The sequence below is a fragment of the Calidris pugnax genome, unplaced genomic scaffold, assembly GCF_001431845.1.
Source record: "Calidris pugnax isolate Ruff unplaced genomic scaffold, ASM143184v1 scaffold1156, whole genome shotgun sequence".
NCBI lineage: Eukaryota > Metazoa > Chordata > Aves > Charadriiformes > Scolopacidae > Calidris > Calidris pugnax.
The window spans coordinates 21,899-36,721 of NW_015094503.1; the positions used below are offsets into that span (position 1 = coordinate 21,899).

Sequence of the window (14,823 nt, forward strand, 5' to 3'; positions counted from 1 at the left end):
AAAAAAACCCCCACAACACCAAAAACACACCACACCACACCAAACGCCCACCAAAAACACCGCACCCACCAACTAAACCCCACACTCAACACCTCCCCATAAACCAATAACCTTGGGCACTAGAGCATGCCCTGAAGAGCCATGTCTATACGTTTCTTAAATACCTCCAGGGATGGTGACTCCACCACCTCCCTGGGCAGGCTGTTCCAGTGCCTGACCACTCTCTCAGTAAAGTCATTCTTTCTAATATCTAATCTAAATCTCCCTTGCCGCAACTTCAGACCATTTCCTCTGGTCTTGTCGTTCGTCCTTTGGGAGAAGAGGCCAATACCTGCCTCTCTACAACCTCCTTTCAGGTAGTTGTAGAGGGCAATGAGGTCTCCCCTCAGCCCCTCAGCCTCCCCTGAGCCCCCCTCAGTTCACAGGGGCATTGACAGGACAAGAGATTTCTGCATAGGCCGGTCCACTGTGGCAGCCACTTAGAAAACACTGCTAGCCAAGCGAGCTAAAACTATTAGAAAAAAAACCAAAACTTTATTTACACTGAAGAGCATCCAGCAGGACCCTCCCTCCCCCAGCCACACATGCACACACACGCTGACTTCTCTCTTCCCTTCCATCCACCACAAGCCGGGGGTCCTGCTGCAGCTCCTCCTCTCTCAGTGCTCTATTCGGACCACCATGACCGTGACATTGTCCGCTGACCCTCGCTGCACTGCCTTGTTGGCCAGTCTGTTACATGCAGCTTCGTATCGAGCATCTGCTTCTAGCTTTCCTTCTCTCCTCTGGATGTTCTTATCCTGTTGGGACGAGGAAAGACGACGCTGATTGCTCCTAGCAAAGCACGCAGGTACAAGCACATGGTAATTTCCAAGTATGGGGAACAAAACAAGTAAGGATGACCAGAGGTATAAGGGAGCACACCCTGGCAGAATTACATTTCTGCAAGCCAGGTTTTTTGTGATTTGTACTGACAAACTCAACCCCAAAACTGTCTTCTCACCTCCAGGCAGGACACGATGAAGTTCACAGCTTCTTCTGGTGTAAAGACTTTAAAGAGGCCATCACAGGCTATCAGAATGAACCTGGAAATCAAGCAGAGCCAAGTTCCAAGGCTGAATTTTTGGCTCCCCAGCCACAGCAAAATCCCTCCAAGCTATTTTAAGAGTGCCCACACTCCAATCCAAAGGGAAGATGCCATAAAGCTCATCTGAAAATCCCCTGGAAGCACCAGAACTCTTCTGGTGCTCCAGAACCTACCACTTATGGAGCTGAGGCAATCGCAAGTACAGGCCAAAGAGCCAGGCAAACAAGGCAAGACCTAGATTGGGATATCCTGGCAGTCCTACTGACACTGCACCACTAGGAAACCCCATACACCACAGCCTGCTGGAAAGCTCCATTATTTCTCCAGGAACTGCTTCCTTCCTTTGAGTTCTTTTCATTCGCATGTGAATGTAGCTAATGCAAGGAAATACAGCAGTACAGCCAGCTCTTAATACCTTACATGCATCCCTTTAAATACTTTACATTTCCATGCTCCTGAGGTATGCAATAACTTAAACAGAAATATTCAAAAGACAAGTGAGCAGCTTAACCCAGCAAGAGGTATAACTCTGTTTGGAAAACTCTGCCACGAGGTATTGCTGCAGGCAGTTGAGGGGTTACAAAGCCCAAGGCAAGGAGAGCTGCCTCCTAGCTCCCCATCAGAGGATGGGAGAGAGAGCGTGCTGTTGCACTCCCTGCTTGCCCAGGGCATCGTATTAACCAGAAGCCCTAACCAGAGTCACTCAACAAGGAAAACGACAACCCTCCCACAGAGATGGCCAGCCTGCCAGAGCAGCACATGTCTCTGAAGACATCATTTCAAGGCCCGATGGCTCAGAATTATCTTTAGAAATATTTCAGTGGATCATTTGATATGGATCCCAGAAAAAGCAACAGTACTGAGTTACATTCTCACCTCAGAGAGCCTTCAGGGCCATACTAACATGAAAGCTTATAGCAATTTGTCATTGCCAATCATATGTTAGAAAAGTACCTTAAATCTTCAAATATCAGAGCTGAATGCAATGGTACTTGTGGGCACCACAGCTGCTAATAACAACTCTTGAGCAGCATAGGGATCTGAGATTTGAAGCCAACTGCTTGAACACTGGTGTGTGAATTTATTCAGAGTATGAAGGAAGCCTAAGGCTTGTGGATGTTATCACTGCTGTGAGGCCAGTTTCTCCAACTTCAGCTTTCCCAGTACCTTGGCATAGTAAGGCAGCAGCATTATTCCACTATACCAAGATGTCAGCAGTAAAAGCATCCTCTAATTCTGGATGATCAGCCTGAAGTGCCTTGGCCCTAACAGCAAAGCATACAGGATCATGCAGCTTATTGCTACTTCTGTTGAGCAAATCGAGGAGGCAGCCAACACCCTTGCACAGAGGCACACTTTACCTGTCATTGTGCATGAGTTGGCAGCGTTTGATATCTGGCACAGAGATAACACCACAGCGTTTGTACTGGCCATCTCCGATGGAGCGGGAAACCTCCAGCACTCCTAGGACTCTTCCATCCCTGCACAAGGGAAGAAAACATTGAGAGCCCTCACCACACAGGCATATCTCACTGCACTGCCCCATGGGGACGCTCTTATGGTGCATTCAGCTGCCTCATACAAATCTCAACCCACTTCCCCAGCCAAGTTCAAATCTTCCTTTCAACATCTCCTTCCTCTTCTGCATGTCTGTGTGAAGCTTTGGGAAACGAGAGGGGGAAAGAAGAAATGAATCCAGGAAAATTCAAGGCTGTTTTGCTGGATTGGTGATGTTGTATTAATAATTTTTTTTTTTTTCCCAAAATGCATTTCAGGGTGGGGGAGAAACCATCTGTAAAGAAACAATTTTCTTATCTATTCACAGCGTGTGCAAGAAGATCCAAGTTTGGGTCTGCCAGCCTTGGAAATAGAATTTCCATTACAATCCTAACACGTTGGTTGTCTCATCTGTGCTGGGAAAGCTTTTTTTATTTTTTCTTTTTAATAGAGGGTATTACAGTTAAGCCAATTCTAATCTAATGGGAATAATTAATCTCTCAAAGCGTCGTATCAAGCTATCTTAAATTACTGTCTTTTGACAGAGGCTGTGAAGATGAAGATTGGGAACTCACTGGAACTTGATAATATGCTGGCAGTATGGGGGTTTTTTGTCCCTACTCTCTGTCAAACGGGAGTTGGACTAGATGATCTCTATGGTCCCTTCCAACTCTAAAAATTCAGTGAAATTCAGTGACATTCCTGCCTAACTCAAGTCCTGCTTAGCCTAGCAAGCCAGGGAAGTAAGAGTTACGTGCTAAACTGCACTCATCGAGGTTTGAATTCACAGATTATTTTTTGGCAAGGTATCTAGAAAACTGTATTTCATAGAAGCGCAAAGCGGCAGCAGGCAAGACCAGGTCTGAGCCAGCAGCCCGTCCTGTGCTCTGCTTATCAGGATACCAGTCCCTATAGACTGACTCAACTTGGGGCAGTTTCAAGGAGTGAGAAGCATGGCCCTTTCTCCTGATCACTTGGTCTTTACGACTACCACTGATCGCAGCAACCAGTTCTCGGAAACCCGAGTTACAATTCTCCTTAGGAAGCAGTTCTGTTTGCTAAACTTTTCTGCATTAACTGAGTGCTGGCCCAACAGAAGCAGCTTCCCACACTCTACCTTTTCAACAATCAAGTATCTTCTCCACCAGAAGGCTCTTTTGTGCACTGTGGAAAGTCCCACATAGTCCATCTCATAGTCCAACCAGTCCCACTTGAGATAAAAGGAAGAAGCGAGGCACATCATAGAGAAGAGGTCTGATCATAGGATCATACAATGGTCTGGGTTGGAAGGGACTTAAAGAGGATCTAGTTCCAATTCCCTGCCCTGGGAAGGGAAACCTCCCACCAGCCCAGGTTGCTCCAAGCCTCCTCCAACCTGGCCTTGAACCCCTCCAGGGATGGGGCAGCCCCAGCTTCTCTGGGCAACCTGGGCCAGGCTCTTACCACCCTCACAAGAAAGAATTTTTTCCTGAGATCTCATCAGAATCTCCCCTCTTTCAGTGTCAAACCATTTTTCCTCATCCTATCTCTCTGCTCCCTGAAAATGAGTCCCTCCCCATCTTCCTGTAGGCCTCCTGAAAGGCTTCTCCAGGCTGAACAACCCCAACTCTCTCAGTCTGTCTTCACAGGAGACGTGCTCCAACCCTCTGATCATCTTCATGGCTCTCCTTTGGAAAGGGAAGGTGGTACAAGCTTGCAAAGAAAAACGATGGCAATTGTTTACATCACATTTACAGCAACCACCAGCCACAATGTTAGTGCAGTGCAAATCAACTATTCTGTGCAGAGCTGCTGAACAGGAAAGAGGTGAAGATGAAGGAGTATCTGACTTTGGAGGCTAAAGCAGTGCTACCCATGGCATGAGGTCCTCCTGCTATTTTCAATTTCAGAGCAAGTGCTGCTGCCACATATCCCAATCAGAAACACTCCCAGTTTCCCAGTACTTAATTACTTTTCAACTACTTCTTGTACCTTCCTTACTTCAGATTTCTGCTCTACCCACAGATGTAAAGAGATAGTTTTCTGAATGTGGAGCAGGCCACTCAAACTTGAAAAAACAGACTTTGTCTTTTGAAAAACGTGCAAATAAAAAGCTCACCAGAGAAACTGAACTCATTTTACCCTGAAAGCCAGAGGAGCAGCAACACGTTCACGGTCTTTGTGACTTATCTCATGGGTCCACAATAGTGAACTACCAGCAGTGGGAGAGGCTCCCAGGCAGCCAGGGAGACACTCCCCCAGTTCTGCAAACAGATAACACAGTGGCCCATCTTTTTCCTGTGTGCAAAGATAGATCATTGCTAAGCATAAGAAGCAGCATGTGCTCTCCACAGATGAAGGGAGCAAGGCCCTCCAGACATGGCAGTATGACAGAACTGAGCCCACCCCTCCCCACCCTGGGGGGCATTCTGCCTCCAGAGGCACTAAGGTATTTCACCTGCACTGTGAGGCTGCCATTAAATCAAGAAACAGCCTTCAAAGAAAGGAGAGAACCTAGCCAGGAAAATCAGACACAGCTGCTGTGTTTAGCACCAGCTGCCCAAACAGCCATGCACACCTGCATGCACAGGATCATTAAGATAATCTTACTCTGGATCCAGAAACCTCCCTCCTACTGCAGACCACCTCAGTGCATCAGCTAAGCCCAATGGGAGCTTCTTGTGCCCTCTCAAACCAACCCCCCACTCTTATAGGGGGCAGAGGTAATGCTGCAAGCAAGGAATTGAGTTCTGCTCAATGCCAGTGTGCAGCAAGTGGTAACTTCTTAAACAATCAAGTCCAGCTCTGCAGGTCAAGCTTAGGCACGTCCGTGCTTGCATCGCACTGTCAGGCTCTCACGTGGGTTTGTGCCTTTGGAGCAGCACAGCAAGCTCCCATTCTAAGCCCCCATCAACCAGCTCAATCCTTATGACATCTCAGGCACCACTCTGCCTCCCAAGGCAGCAACAGATTCTCTCCAGGCCCTCGCTAGCATAAGCACTAGCCTCAGGTAACTCCAGAAACTCAGTGCTCAGGCCCAAAGTTGGGCCAGGGTTTAGATTTGCTCACTCACACCCTTTAGGCACTTACCTGACATTTCCCCCAGCTTTCTGTATCCGCATACGCTCCTCATATTGGGTGGGGTTGTGCTCCTTACTGAGGCTTAAGGCTGTGTGTTTCTGACTCTCTTCATTATAACGACACAGAATCGCCTGTGCTGACAAAAGACCCTCATGAGTAAACAACAAAACTACAGCAAGAACAACTTGTTGAGAGAGAGCTGAAAGTTGTACTGAATGGGGCTACATCCGGCTGGTGACAGGTCACCAGCAATGTCCCTCAGGGCTCAGTCCTAGGGAGAGTGCTATTTAATATTTTTGTCAGTGATCTGGGTGGAGGAGATGAATGCCCCATTAGCAGTTTTGCTCACGATACCAAACTGGGAGGTGCTGTGGACTGTCTTGAGGAACACGAGGCCTTGTAGAAGGATCTGGATCGATGGCATGAAATTTAACAAGTCCAAGTGCCGATTCTGCACCTGGGACAGAGTAACTCTGGGCACAAGTATACACGGGGAGAGGAGGGGCTGGAGAGCAGCCCTGCAGAGGGGAGCTGGGGTGCTGGCTGGCAGCAGGCTCTGCAGAAGCCAGCAGGGTGCCCTGGCAGCCAAGAGGGGCAAATTGCACTCCAGGGAGCATCAAGCACAGCACAACTGGCCGGTCCAGAGAGGGGATCGTCCCGCTGTGCTCAGCGTTGGTGCAGCCTCACCTTGAGCACTGTGTGCAGCTCTGGGCCCCACCGTTCCAGAAGGATGTGAAGGTACTTGAATGCATCCAGAGGAGGGCAACAAAGCTGGTGAAGGGCAGGAGGGCATGTCCTGTGAGGAGCAGCTGGGGACTTTGGGTTTGTCTAGCTTGGAGGAAAGGAGGCTGGGGGGCAACCTCATTGACCTCTACAGCTTCCTGAGGAGTGGACCTGGAGAGAGAGGTGCTGACCTCCTCTCCCTGGGATTCAGTGACAGGACACGTGGCAATGGTTCAAAGCTGTGCCAGTGGAGGTTCAGATGGACATTAGGAAGCATTTTTTCCCAAGAGGGTGGTCAGACACTGGAACACGTTTCCTAGAGAGGTGGTAAATGCCCCAAGCCTGTCAATGTTTAATATTAATTTGGCATTAATAATATGCTTTAACTTTTGGTCAGCCCCAAATTGGACTAAATGATCACTGTAGGTCCCTTCCAACTGAAATACTCTTTTCTATTCTAGATACTATGAGATATTTAGCACCACCCAGAGAAAGCTACCACACACTGTTGTTTTACGCTATGGGAGAGAACACAGAAGTACCCTGCACCCACGCAAAACAAGACACTTTGCAGGAACAGTTGGGGAGCTCATGGCAACTGGGACATCCCACACAACCACTTCACCCTTCAGGGCGAATAAATTTCTTAGAGGAATCAAGATGCCAGCAGTGGTCTTCTCCGTTCTGCTTACCCGGCTGTCCCCAAGGTTGGCTATGTAGAGAACATTGTCAACAGCTAGGACACAAGTAGCTGTGGAGCCATCCTTCCAGGCTGGCTTCCTGAAGGGAATAAAAATGAGATTACCAAGGGGGAAAACAATGTTTAAGAAGTTAGTCACAGAGCGCTCCTGGGGACAGAAGGAAATATCATGTGCTGTCACACAGCAGTCAGCTAGCACAAGGCCTCCAGCAGCTGCCTGTAAGCAGCTAGGGAAACTGCTGGTGGGAGATAGCAAGCTGAACAAGGACAGAGGAGATGCACAGCAAACGCATGGCCAATGTTCAAATGCTGCCACCCATGTCAACCCTTCCTCACACTCAGTTCCCAGGAAAGCTGGAACTGGCTTAGCCCAAATGACTGCCCAGAAGCTTTAGCATCATGAACAAACAAGCACCCTAAGCTCCTCCTCAGAAGGCTCCTTCTTTGCAGCAAAAGGAAGGCACAGCCAGGACCTACCTGCCTTTTTGCTTTCATTTCTCTTCCTTTTTTCACAGGACCCCTGCCTGCCTGCCTCAGTCCTCACCCCACACCTCAGCAGCCACACCACTCATTCAGTCACTCTCCTGATATTTCACTTGCTGTAGTTAAGCTTGTATCTCAGGAGCTCTAGGTAAAATGAGAAGCCTTTCTTAGATTACAGCTGCCAGACTAGTCCTCTCTGCAATGAAGCCCAGCTATGATGCCACTCTACTGAAATTAGCTTTGGAAGACACATTTCTAGACATATTTCATCTAGTTTTTCCTAACTTTAAAGGTGCAGCTGAATGAAGCTCATTCATTTTGTCATCAATACAACTATTGCTAGAGATCCTTTGTAACACCTTTGTCATAAGTCATATTTCCTGACCAAAAAGAGACTAGTTTGGGAATCATACTGTTGTGACAGACTCAAGGAAGCTTTTTCCTTTTGCCAGGTCAAACTTGTTAATCTCTTTAGGCTTAAGAGAGTGAGCTAGTCTGCAATTTACTTAAAATTGAAAGTTTGCAGGGAATCTCAGAATCAGATGCATCAACAGTCCCTGCATCTGGGTAAGAGGTGTCATCATGAAAGCAGAAAAAAAGACCAACCCCAAACATATGAAGGACTGGTAACAAACTGACTGTACTTTCATTGCAAACTGCATCTTCCCTAGTCCAACACAGTTGGTGTGTCAGTTCAGCAGAGACTGAGAGAAGATAAGGATACTTGCACGCAAAACCCAGTTGAGAGGCAGGCTGGCTTTTATCCCACAAAAAGTAGTTGCTGGGCTTTTCACCTTTGTTTTAAAAGAAGCTGTTGGAAACAAGCTTAAGGTGAGACACATTCTTCATAAATGCCTCCGTTTTCAAAAGAGGTGAAGAAAGCAAGACGTAAACTTATATTGGGAGAGTTAAGTCTTTCAGCACTGGGCATTAAAAATGATCTTGGCAAGCACATACTAACAAGAACACAGCTCTAAAGAAAGCTACACACAGTAGCCTGCAAAGTACTGCTCTACAGATACCCTCCTGCCACACTTTGATGCTGTCAATACAGAGATAACATCTCAGGCAGTATAAGTCAGGGATAAGTCACTTCAGCAACATGGTCAGTCTTTAAAAAGAAAACAAACAAGGTGCACTGGTAAGGACAGAGGTGTGTTCTTGGTCTTTTACTCTGAACTTGTTTTTTAGTTTAAGGTATCCTACAGGCTGGTCACCACAGAGTAAGACCAGAACATGCTGTGATCTAGCTCTAGCAGGCACTCAGGTGGTAGAGTTACAGCCTGGCACAGCTGAGCTCTATGGGGTTTCACCAAAGCACAAACACAACTCAAGGTTTCCTCTGCCCTGCTCGGAACTAAGGCATGTGAGATGCAAGCTAAGGAATACAAATACATGGGAAGCATTTACACTTACTGGCTGGATGCCTGCTTTAGAAACTCTTCATCTGTGTGTTTGAAGGTGTCCAAAAGGCATCTCTTCACAGTTTTCTCCACGCTGACTACCTCACCTGTCATACAGGGAAAACAGCAACTAAGCTCCAACTAAAACATATCATCCCTCCCTTCACTCATCCAGTATTCTATCAGGCAGTGAACCTCTCAGATCCAGTGCAGAGCAGCTAGGGCACATCCTGGCCTCATGCTACTAAAAATCTGCACGGTAGCATGTATGGAGAATTTATGACAGTACCCCTCTCCCCCACAGGTGTATTTTCCTCTTAAAGTGGCGCTGCCAAAGCTGGCAACAGCACACCTCACATTTCCTTAGTGGTTCACAACTGGCTACTTGTACCCTTGTGCCAAAAAGGCTTCCAGGCCTCTTCCCCGGGAGACAGCAGAGTCTCACAAGCCCACTGGGAATAAGGGATAGGAACTGCAGAAGTGCCCAAACAAATCAGTTTCTCTATTGACTGCCATAGTGTCAAGGCAGAAAAGGCGATGGTTGTCCTATAGCCCTTATTCCACTCCTCTCACCTTTAGGAAATTTCTTAATCAGGTTTTGGTGCAGATTCTGTGCTGCAAATTTTGAGGCTCGGACTCCCCCATGGCCATCAAAAACAGCGAAGTATGAGACACGTGTGCTGTGAGGGAACAAAGAGTAGCAGAAAGGGTCTGAGAAAGGCCGCTGGCCAGAGGGTGGGATCAAGTACATTCATCCCCACAGCACCCTGCCCTGGCCTGGCCAGACTTGAATAAACATTGCATTCCAAGGCACAAACAAAGGTAGCAAGTCTCTTAAGCTCACACACACAACTTACATGTGCAAGCGCTGAGCTGAGAACTTTATTGGAATTTTCCAGTCCTCAAGAAAACGAAGGGCAGAAGAGAGTTTATAGATCAAAACTTGCCATAAAAGCAGCTAAACATTTCACCTCAAGGGCACTGCAACACCCCAGCACTACACAGACATTAGTCTAACCATTCCTGTAGTTCTTTTCATGCCTAAACTTGTTAAAACCATGCCACAAACAAGAAACTCAAATCCCTCAGCACACAAAACTCTTGGGACAGTATTACTTCACAAGCTAAATCCAGTATCAGGATGATGCTTGAGAGCATTTGTTCAAATACACACACTCTCCCTACACACTTATACGTCTTAATTTGCTAATACATTTAAGCTTTTCAAATGAGAGTTCTGACATCTATTTTCTCTTCTTCAAGCATTATCCATTTCCACGGTTAGGGTTTTACACACTGGTAACGGTTGACAGCCAGCTGAGTATGAGCCAGCAGTGTGGCCAAGGCCAACCCTAGCCTGTTGTAGAACAGTGTGGCCAGCAGGACTTGGGCAGTGATCATTCCCTTGTACTTGGCACTGGTGAGGTCCCACCTCGAGTGCTGTGCCCAGTTTTGGGTCCCTTACCACAAAAAAAAAGACATTGAGGAGCTGGAGCATGTCCAGAAAACAGCAAGATAGTTGGTGAGGGGTCTGGAGCAATAGGACAAGAGGAAACAGCCTCGAGTTGTGCCAGGGGAGGTTTAGATTGGATATTAGGAAGAATATCTTCACTGAAAGGTTATCAATCATTGGAACAGGCTGCCCAGGGATGTGGTGGAGTCACCATCCCTGGAGGTATTCAAAATCTGTGTAGATGTAGTGCTGAGGGACATAGTTTAGTGGTAACTTGGCAGTGCTAAGGTTAATAGTTGGACTTGATGATCTCTTCCAACCAAAACAATTCTATGATTCTAAAAATCCCCAAGGCAAGGCCTGATTACTTATAATTAAACTGAGGGTCTTGAAACATCCATGCTTACATTTGGGTAACAGAGGCTCAATATCCAGTTATTAGGCTCTCACAATCCTTGTATAGTCAGTGACTGAATCCACTGAGCATCACTCTAAGAGAGACATTTGTATATAAATTAGTCCTGTGATTTGCCCAGGAACACAGCCAGTGATACAACTCAAGGTCTTCCAATAACCAAGCCCAAACCACACACCACGATGCAGGTGCTGTTAAGAGCATCAGCTGCTCAAAACAAAAAGGATCATATCACGGGATTAACTGAAGCAAGCTGGAGCTCCTTCACCCCCACGATGGGTGCTATCCACAGCTTTATTCTGGCAGTTGGGGCCCACTTACATTTGGGAGGGCAGAGGCTGGCATTCCTCGGTGATATCGTTTAAGATGACATGTGCATCCTGCATGTCTTCTCTTTCACCTTTCCTCTCTGCCACATAACCCTTCAATCCAAGAATGCCCACTGACCCTAAAGCGGAAAAAAGCAGACACACTCATATAAATCAAACTCCTTTGTCTCCTCTGGCTAAAAACCAGTTAACCAGCAACCACTTTTCAGCTTTCAGAACCCTATCCTGGCACTACAGTGAAGTACGACCCCTGTCCTGCAACAACACATCTGTCACTTTCCACTGAACCGGATATATTTATTTTGTAATGTGGATTGTTACAATAAGTGCCCCCAAGGCCAGCTATAAAAGCTGCTTGTCCCCATTTTGGCAGGCAGCCGTAGCCAAGCAGGACTGCTGGGCACAGGACAGGGCTCTTACCAAAAAGGGGTTGGGGGGCAGGGGAAGTGGGCAGCACTGGACCTGCAGATTAAACAAAGCATTGTTTTAAAGAAAGCGCTAAGGACAAGAAATCGGGGTCTACTGGTTTCCAGAACACGTCCTTTCCTTTGTACCCCTCAACACATCTTACTCCCAAAGCTGCACATAACACACGGGCACCAGCCTTGAAGTCAAATGTCCTATATGTAACAGCAAGTCTCTCTCTTTCTTAGCAGCCATCCAGCAGACATTTTGTTGATGTAGCAAAAGAAACTGATGCGGCGGCTTTAGCCTTCCAGGGGTTTCACAACCAATCCCTCTCTTGGCAGCACAGGAACTTATCCTGCAAATGCTGAGGTGCTTGCTGCTCAGCTTCTAGCACTTCAGCAGGGCTGGTAAGAAGGTCTGGGAAAGGGAGGCAGAGAGTGCCAGGGAGCTCAAGGGACTTCCACAGATCGCTGCAGCAGCTTGCTCCCTACCAAACGCTGAAAACGCAAGCGGACTGAAGAACCAAAGCTTAGCTTTGATCTCGACTTACTCAGCCCAACATCAAAAGTACAAATCGAGTACATTTGTTTTCAAACTGTCTGAAAACCTTTACAAACTTTCTTTTCCACAAGTTCTTCCCTGCCATTCTTTTCTTCCTCCTCCACGGACTTTCTCTTCTCCCCTTTCCCATGGCTCCCTGCCAATGAGATCTGCTCAGTAGCACTGGAAGCTGAAAGAAAGCAAAAAAATGCAGGTGACTGAAGTCTTCTAGCTCTGTTTTACTTGCATAAATTCAGCAGGAAGTCCTTTTTTACCAAAGCATTCTGAGGAGCACAGGCTTGCACAGTCACACAGTACTAACTGACCAGAGTTATTACTGAACAAAACATAGTCACTGACCACAAACACGCACGCACAACTTCACTCGGCATATACAGCCCGCTGCACACCCTGCTGTCTGAGCCAGCAGTCGCCGATTTGATCACTTTATGTTACATGACCCTACCTCAGTTGTGTTTGGCTGGCAGGCTGTTGATTCTCCCCACCAACCCACAGTTCGTTTCTTAGTTACCAGCCTTTTTTACAGTTAACTGCTCAGGAAGTTAATGTTTCAGGTTGGAACACTACCAGTTGTTATTATTGTTACTATTATTTTTGTCTACAAATTGTGCCCCAAATGATACAAAGAAGTATATTTTATTACCCTGAATGTGCACATTTGCTAGAGGTTTCAGAAGACAGAGTACAAATTAAAGCTAGCAAGCAAAATGATTCCCATGACGTCAGAACCCGAGCATTTTCCTTCTGGAGATTTATTCTCATATGGTACAGCGAATCTCACCCCCTCCCAGGTACTAGTAAACACCAGGGTGCATGCAGAGAGCCTTGCCTGCACAGCGGTCTGGTTTTGAAGACATTTACAGCTAAGAACAAGAAGGCAGTCTGTGCCCACAGCCGAAAAGCAACAGATGCCAAGGCAGTGGCAGCACCGGACCAGCGCTACCCTCACTCTTAGTGAGCACACTAAGCAAAGCGGGCTTTTCACTCCCAAAGCAGGGAGCTTTCAGGCCCAGTGGGCTTCCCCAAAAGACATCTGACAAATGTACTTATGGGAACAGACTGAAGTTTACTTTTAAGGAGTTGGAATCCCCATTTAAACAACTGGGGCACAAACAGATCACCACCACCTGTGTCAGGTGACCCAGACACCAGCCGAACTTGCCGTGCATCCGACAGAACACACTACATCAACAGGGCTTCTCGAGAAGGGCAGGGCAGCCTAGGCTTGGTGAGCTGACACAGCTTCTTACCTGTGTCACCCCTGATGGTTGGTGGAAGATCATCAAAGAGTAAAGAGCCTCCTTTTCCTGGAGAACAAGAAAGAGACAAGTAAATACCTTTGTCTCTTTGTGGGAATAATGCTCTGTGTACAGCTTTCCTGAGGTGTGGGAATTATAAAATGCCAATTTACCAAAGCAAGACGTATTTCAACTTCTGTTACTAGATGGTGGGGGCAAACTGAGGCCCCTTACATTTGTTTCAGGTAATATTTATGTGAGACATATCATGGAATACACGTGGAACATATGTAACATTTTGGTTATCAAAAAAAAAAAAGACACAAGAAGAAGAAAGCAGATGCTCTGCACAGTAGTGCTAAAAACCCAACTGTCTTTATCCTGTCTAACAAAGAAAAGGGTTTACACAAGTTTAATCTAAGAGCTGCTGATGCAGAAACCACGGGAAGCCAAACTAAAGGCAGGAAGGGAGCACCCATACCTGAGTCAGCACTACTGGCTGGTGGGAGATCATCAAAGAGCAGAGGTCCTCTCTGGGCTTCCTTCCCTGTAAGACACCAAGGGAGAGTAAGCATCTGCTGGAGTCACTGAGGGGATCTGGAATGATTGCCCTCAGTTTAGCACAAGTGGGGTAAGAGAGGACAACCTTGGTGACCTTTCTTCCATCTCTAATTTAGGTACCTCCTACATAACCAAACAAACCACGTGCCTGGTGATGATGTGAACATCTGGAAAACAGCTTCCCCCCACTACCCAGGAATCCACTCAACTTGTGTTAACACCTCTCAGCAGCCCGATCAAGATGTTATAGGATGTGAGGGGCCCAGAAAGCACCAAATTGTTTCAGGTAACACCATTACAGCTCTCCATAGACCCATAATGTGGAGCAGCACAGAGAAGGGGAAAAGCTCCAGCACAGCCTAACCCACCTAGATAACACTCTGCACACGAACGAGTCTCAGAGAAAAAGAAAACTGCCTCCAAAACCTCAAACCCTGTAATTTCTCCAACGGTTTTTAAGCCACCTCCTACTGCAGCCGCCCCCTCGTACCCCCGACCACCTCGGGGCGCTCCCGATAGCACCACCTTCCCCCCCCCCCGCCCCGGAGAGGCTCGCTGTCCACGGTCGGATTAAAGCAGCAGGCCCGGCGGGGCCCAGCGGCGCTCGCCCCCGGCCCCGCGGCCTGTCAGGGCCTGTTGAGGTGAGGCCCCGTCCCAGGGCCGCGCGGAGGCAGGGCAGGCGGGCGGTCGGGCACCCGCTCAGGGGTTGCGGCCCCCTCACCCGCCGCCGAGGAGCCGGGCTCCGGAAGGTCCCCGAACAGATCCATCCCGCCGGCAGCGCCGCCGCTGAGGCAGCTCCCACCTGCCCAGGCACCGCTCCGCTCCGCTCCGCTCCGCTCCGCCCCGCCCCGCCCCGCCCTGCGCTGCCAATCCGCCCGCCGGGCCAATCGGCGGCCGCGAAGGGG

At 47.9% G+C, this 14,823-nt stretch overlaps 1 protein-coding gene across 3 annotated transcripts; it reads right to left on the reverse strand.

Moving 5' to 3' along the window:
- Nucleotides 1-502: 502 nt before the first annotated feature.
- ILKAP (ILK associated serine/threonine phosphatase) lies at nt 503-14,755 on the reverse strand. 3 transcript variants are annotated; one of them, XM_014963026.1, is made up of 12 exons: nt 14,640-14,755; nt 13,839-13,904; nt 13,370-13,426; nt 12,166-12,288; nt 11,143-11,269; nt 9,527-9,633; nt 8,967-9,060; nt 7,060-7,147; nt 5,654-5,775; nt 2,449-2,568; nt 1,004-1,085; nt 503-800 (listed from the first exon to the last, which is right to left on the reverse strand). In XM_014963026.1, exons 1-12 carry the CDS (start codon nt 14,683-14,685, stop codon nt 660-662), a joined length of 1,173 nt encoding a protein of 390 aa, XP_014818512.1. In that variant the 5' UTR covers nt 14,686-14,755; the 3' UTR covers nt 503-659. The 3 variants fall into 3 exon arrangements, with proteins under 3 accessions (XP_014818512.1, XP_014818513.1, XP_014818515.1); XM_014963027.1 differs by lacking the exon at nt 2,449-2,568 and having other exon boundaries at nt 513-800; XM_014963029.1 differs by lacking the exons at nt 8,967-9,060; nt 9,527-9,633 and having other exon boundaries at nt 513-800.
- Between the last annotated feature and the right edge of the window lie 68 nt (nt 14,756-14,823).

Excerpts from the sequence above, each read along its gene's own strand:
- ILKAP (XM_014963026.1), bottom strand. The coding sequence starts at position 14,685 with ATGGATCTGTTCGGGGACCTTCCGGAGCCCGGCTCCTCGGCGGCGG. Across the intron at positions 11,270-12,165 it reads GGAAAAGAAAGTTTGTAAAG|GGTCAGTGGGCATTCTTGGA; the intron begins GTTTTCAGACAG and ends TTTCCGCTTTAG. Across the intron at positions 1,086-2,448 it reads CAACTCATGCACAATGACAG|GTTCATTCTGATAGCCTGTG; the intron begins GTAAAGTGTGCC and ends CTTGATTTCCAG.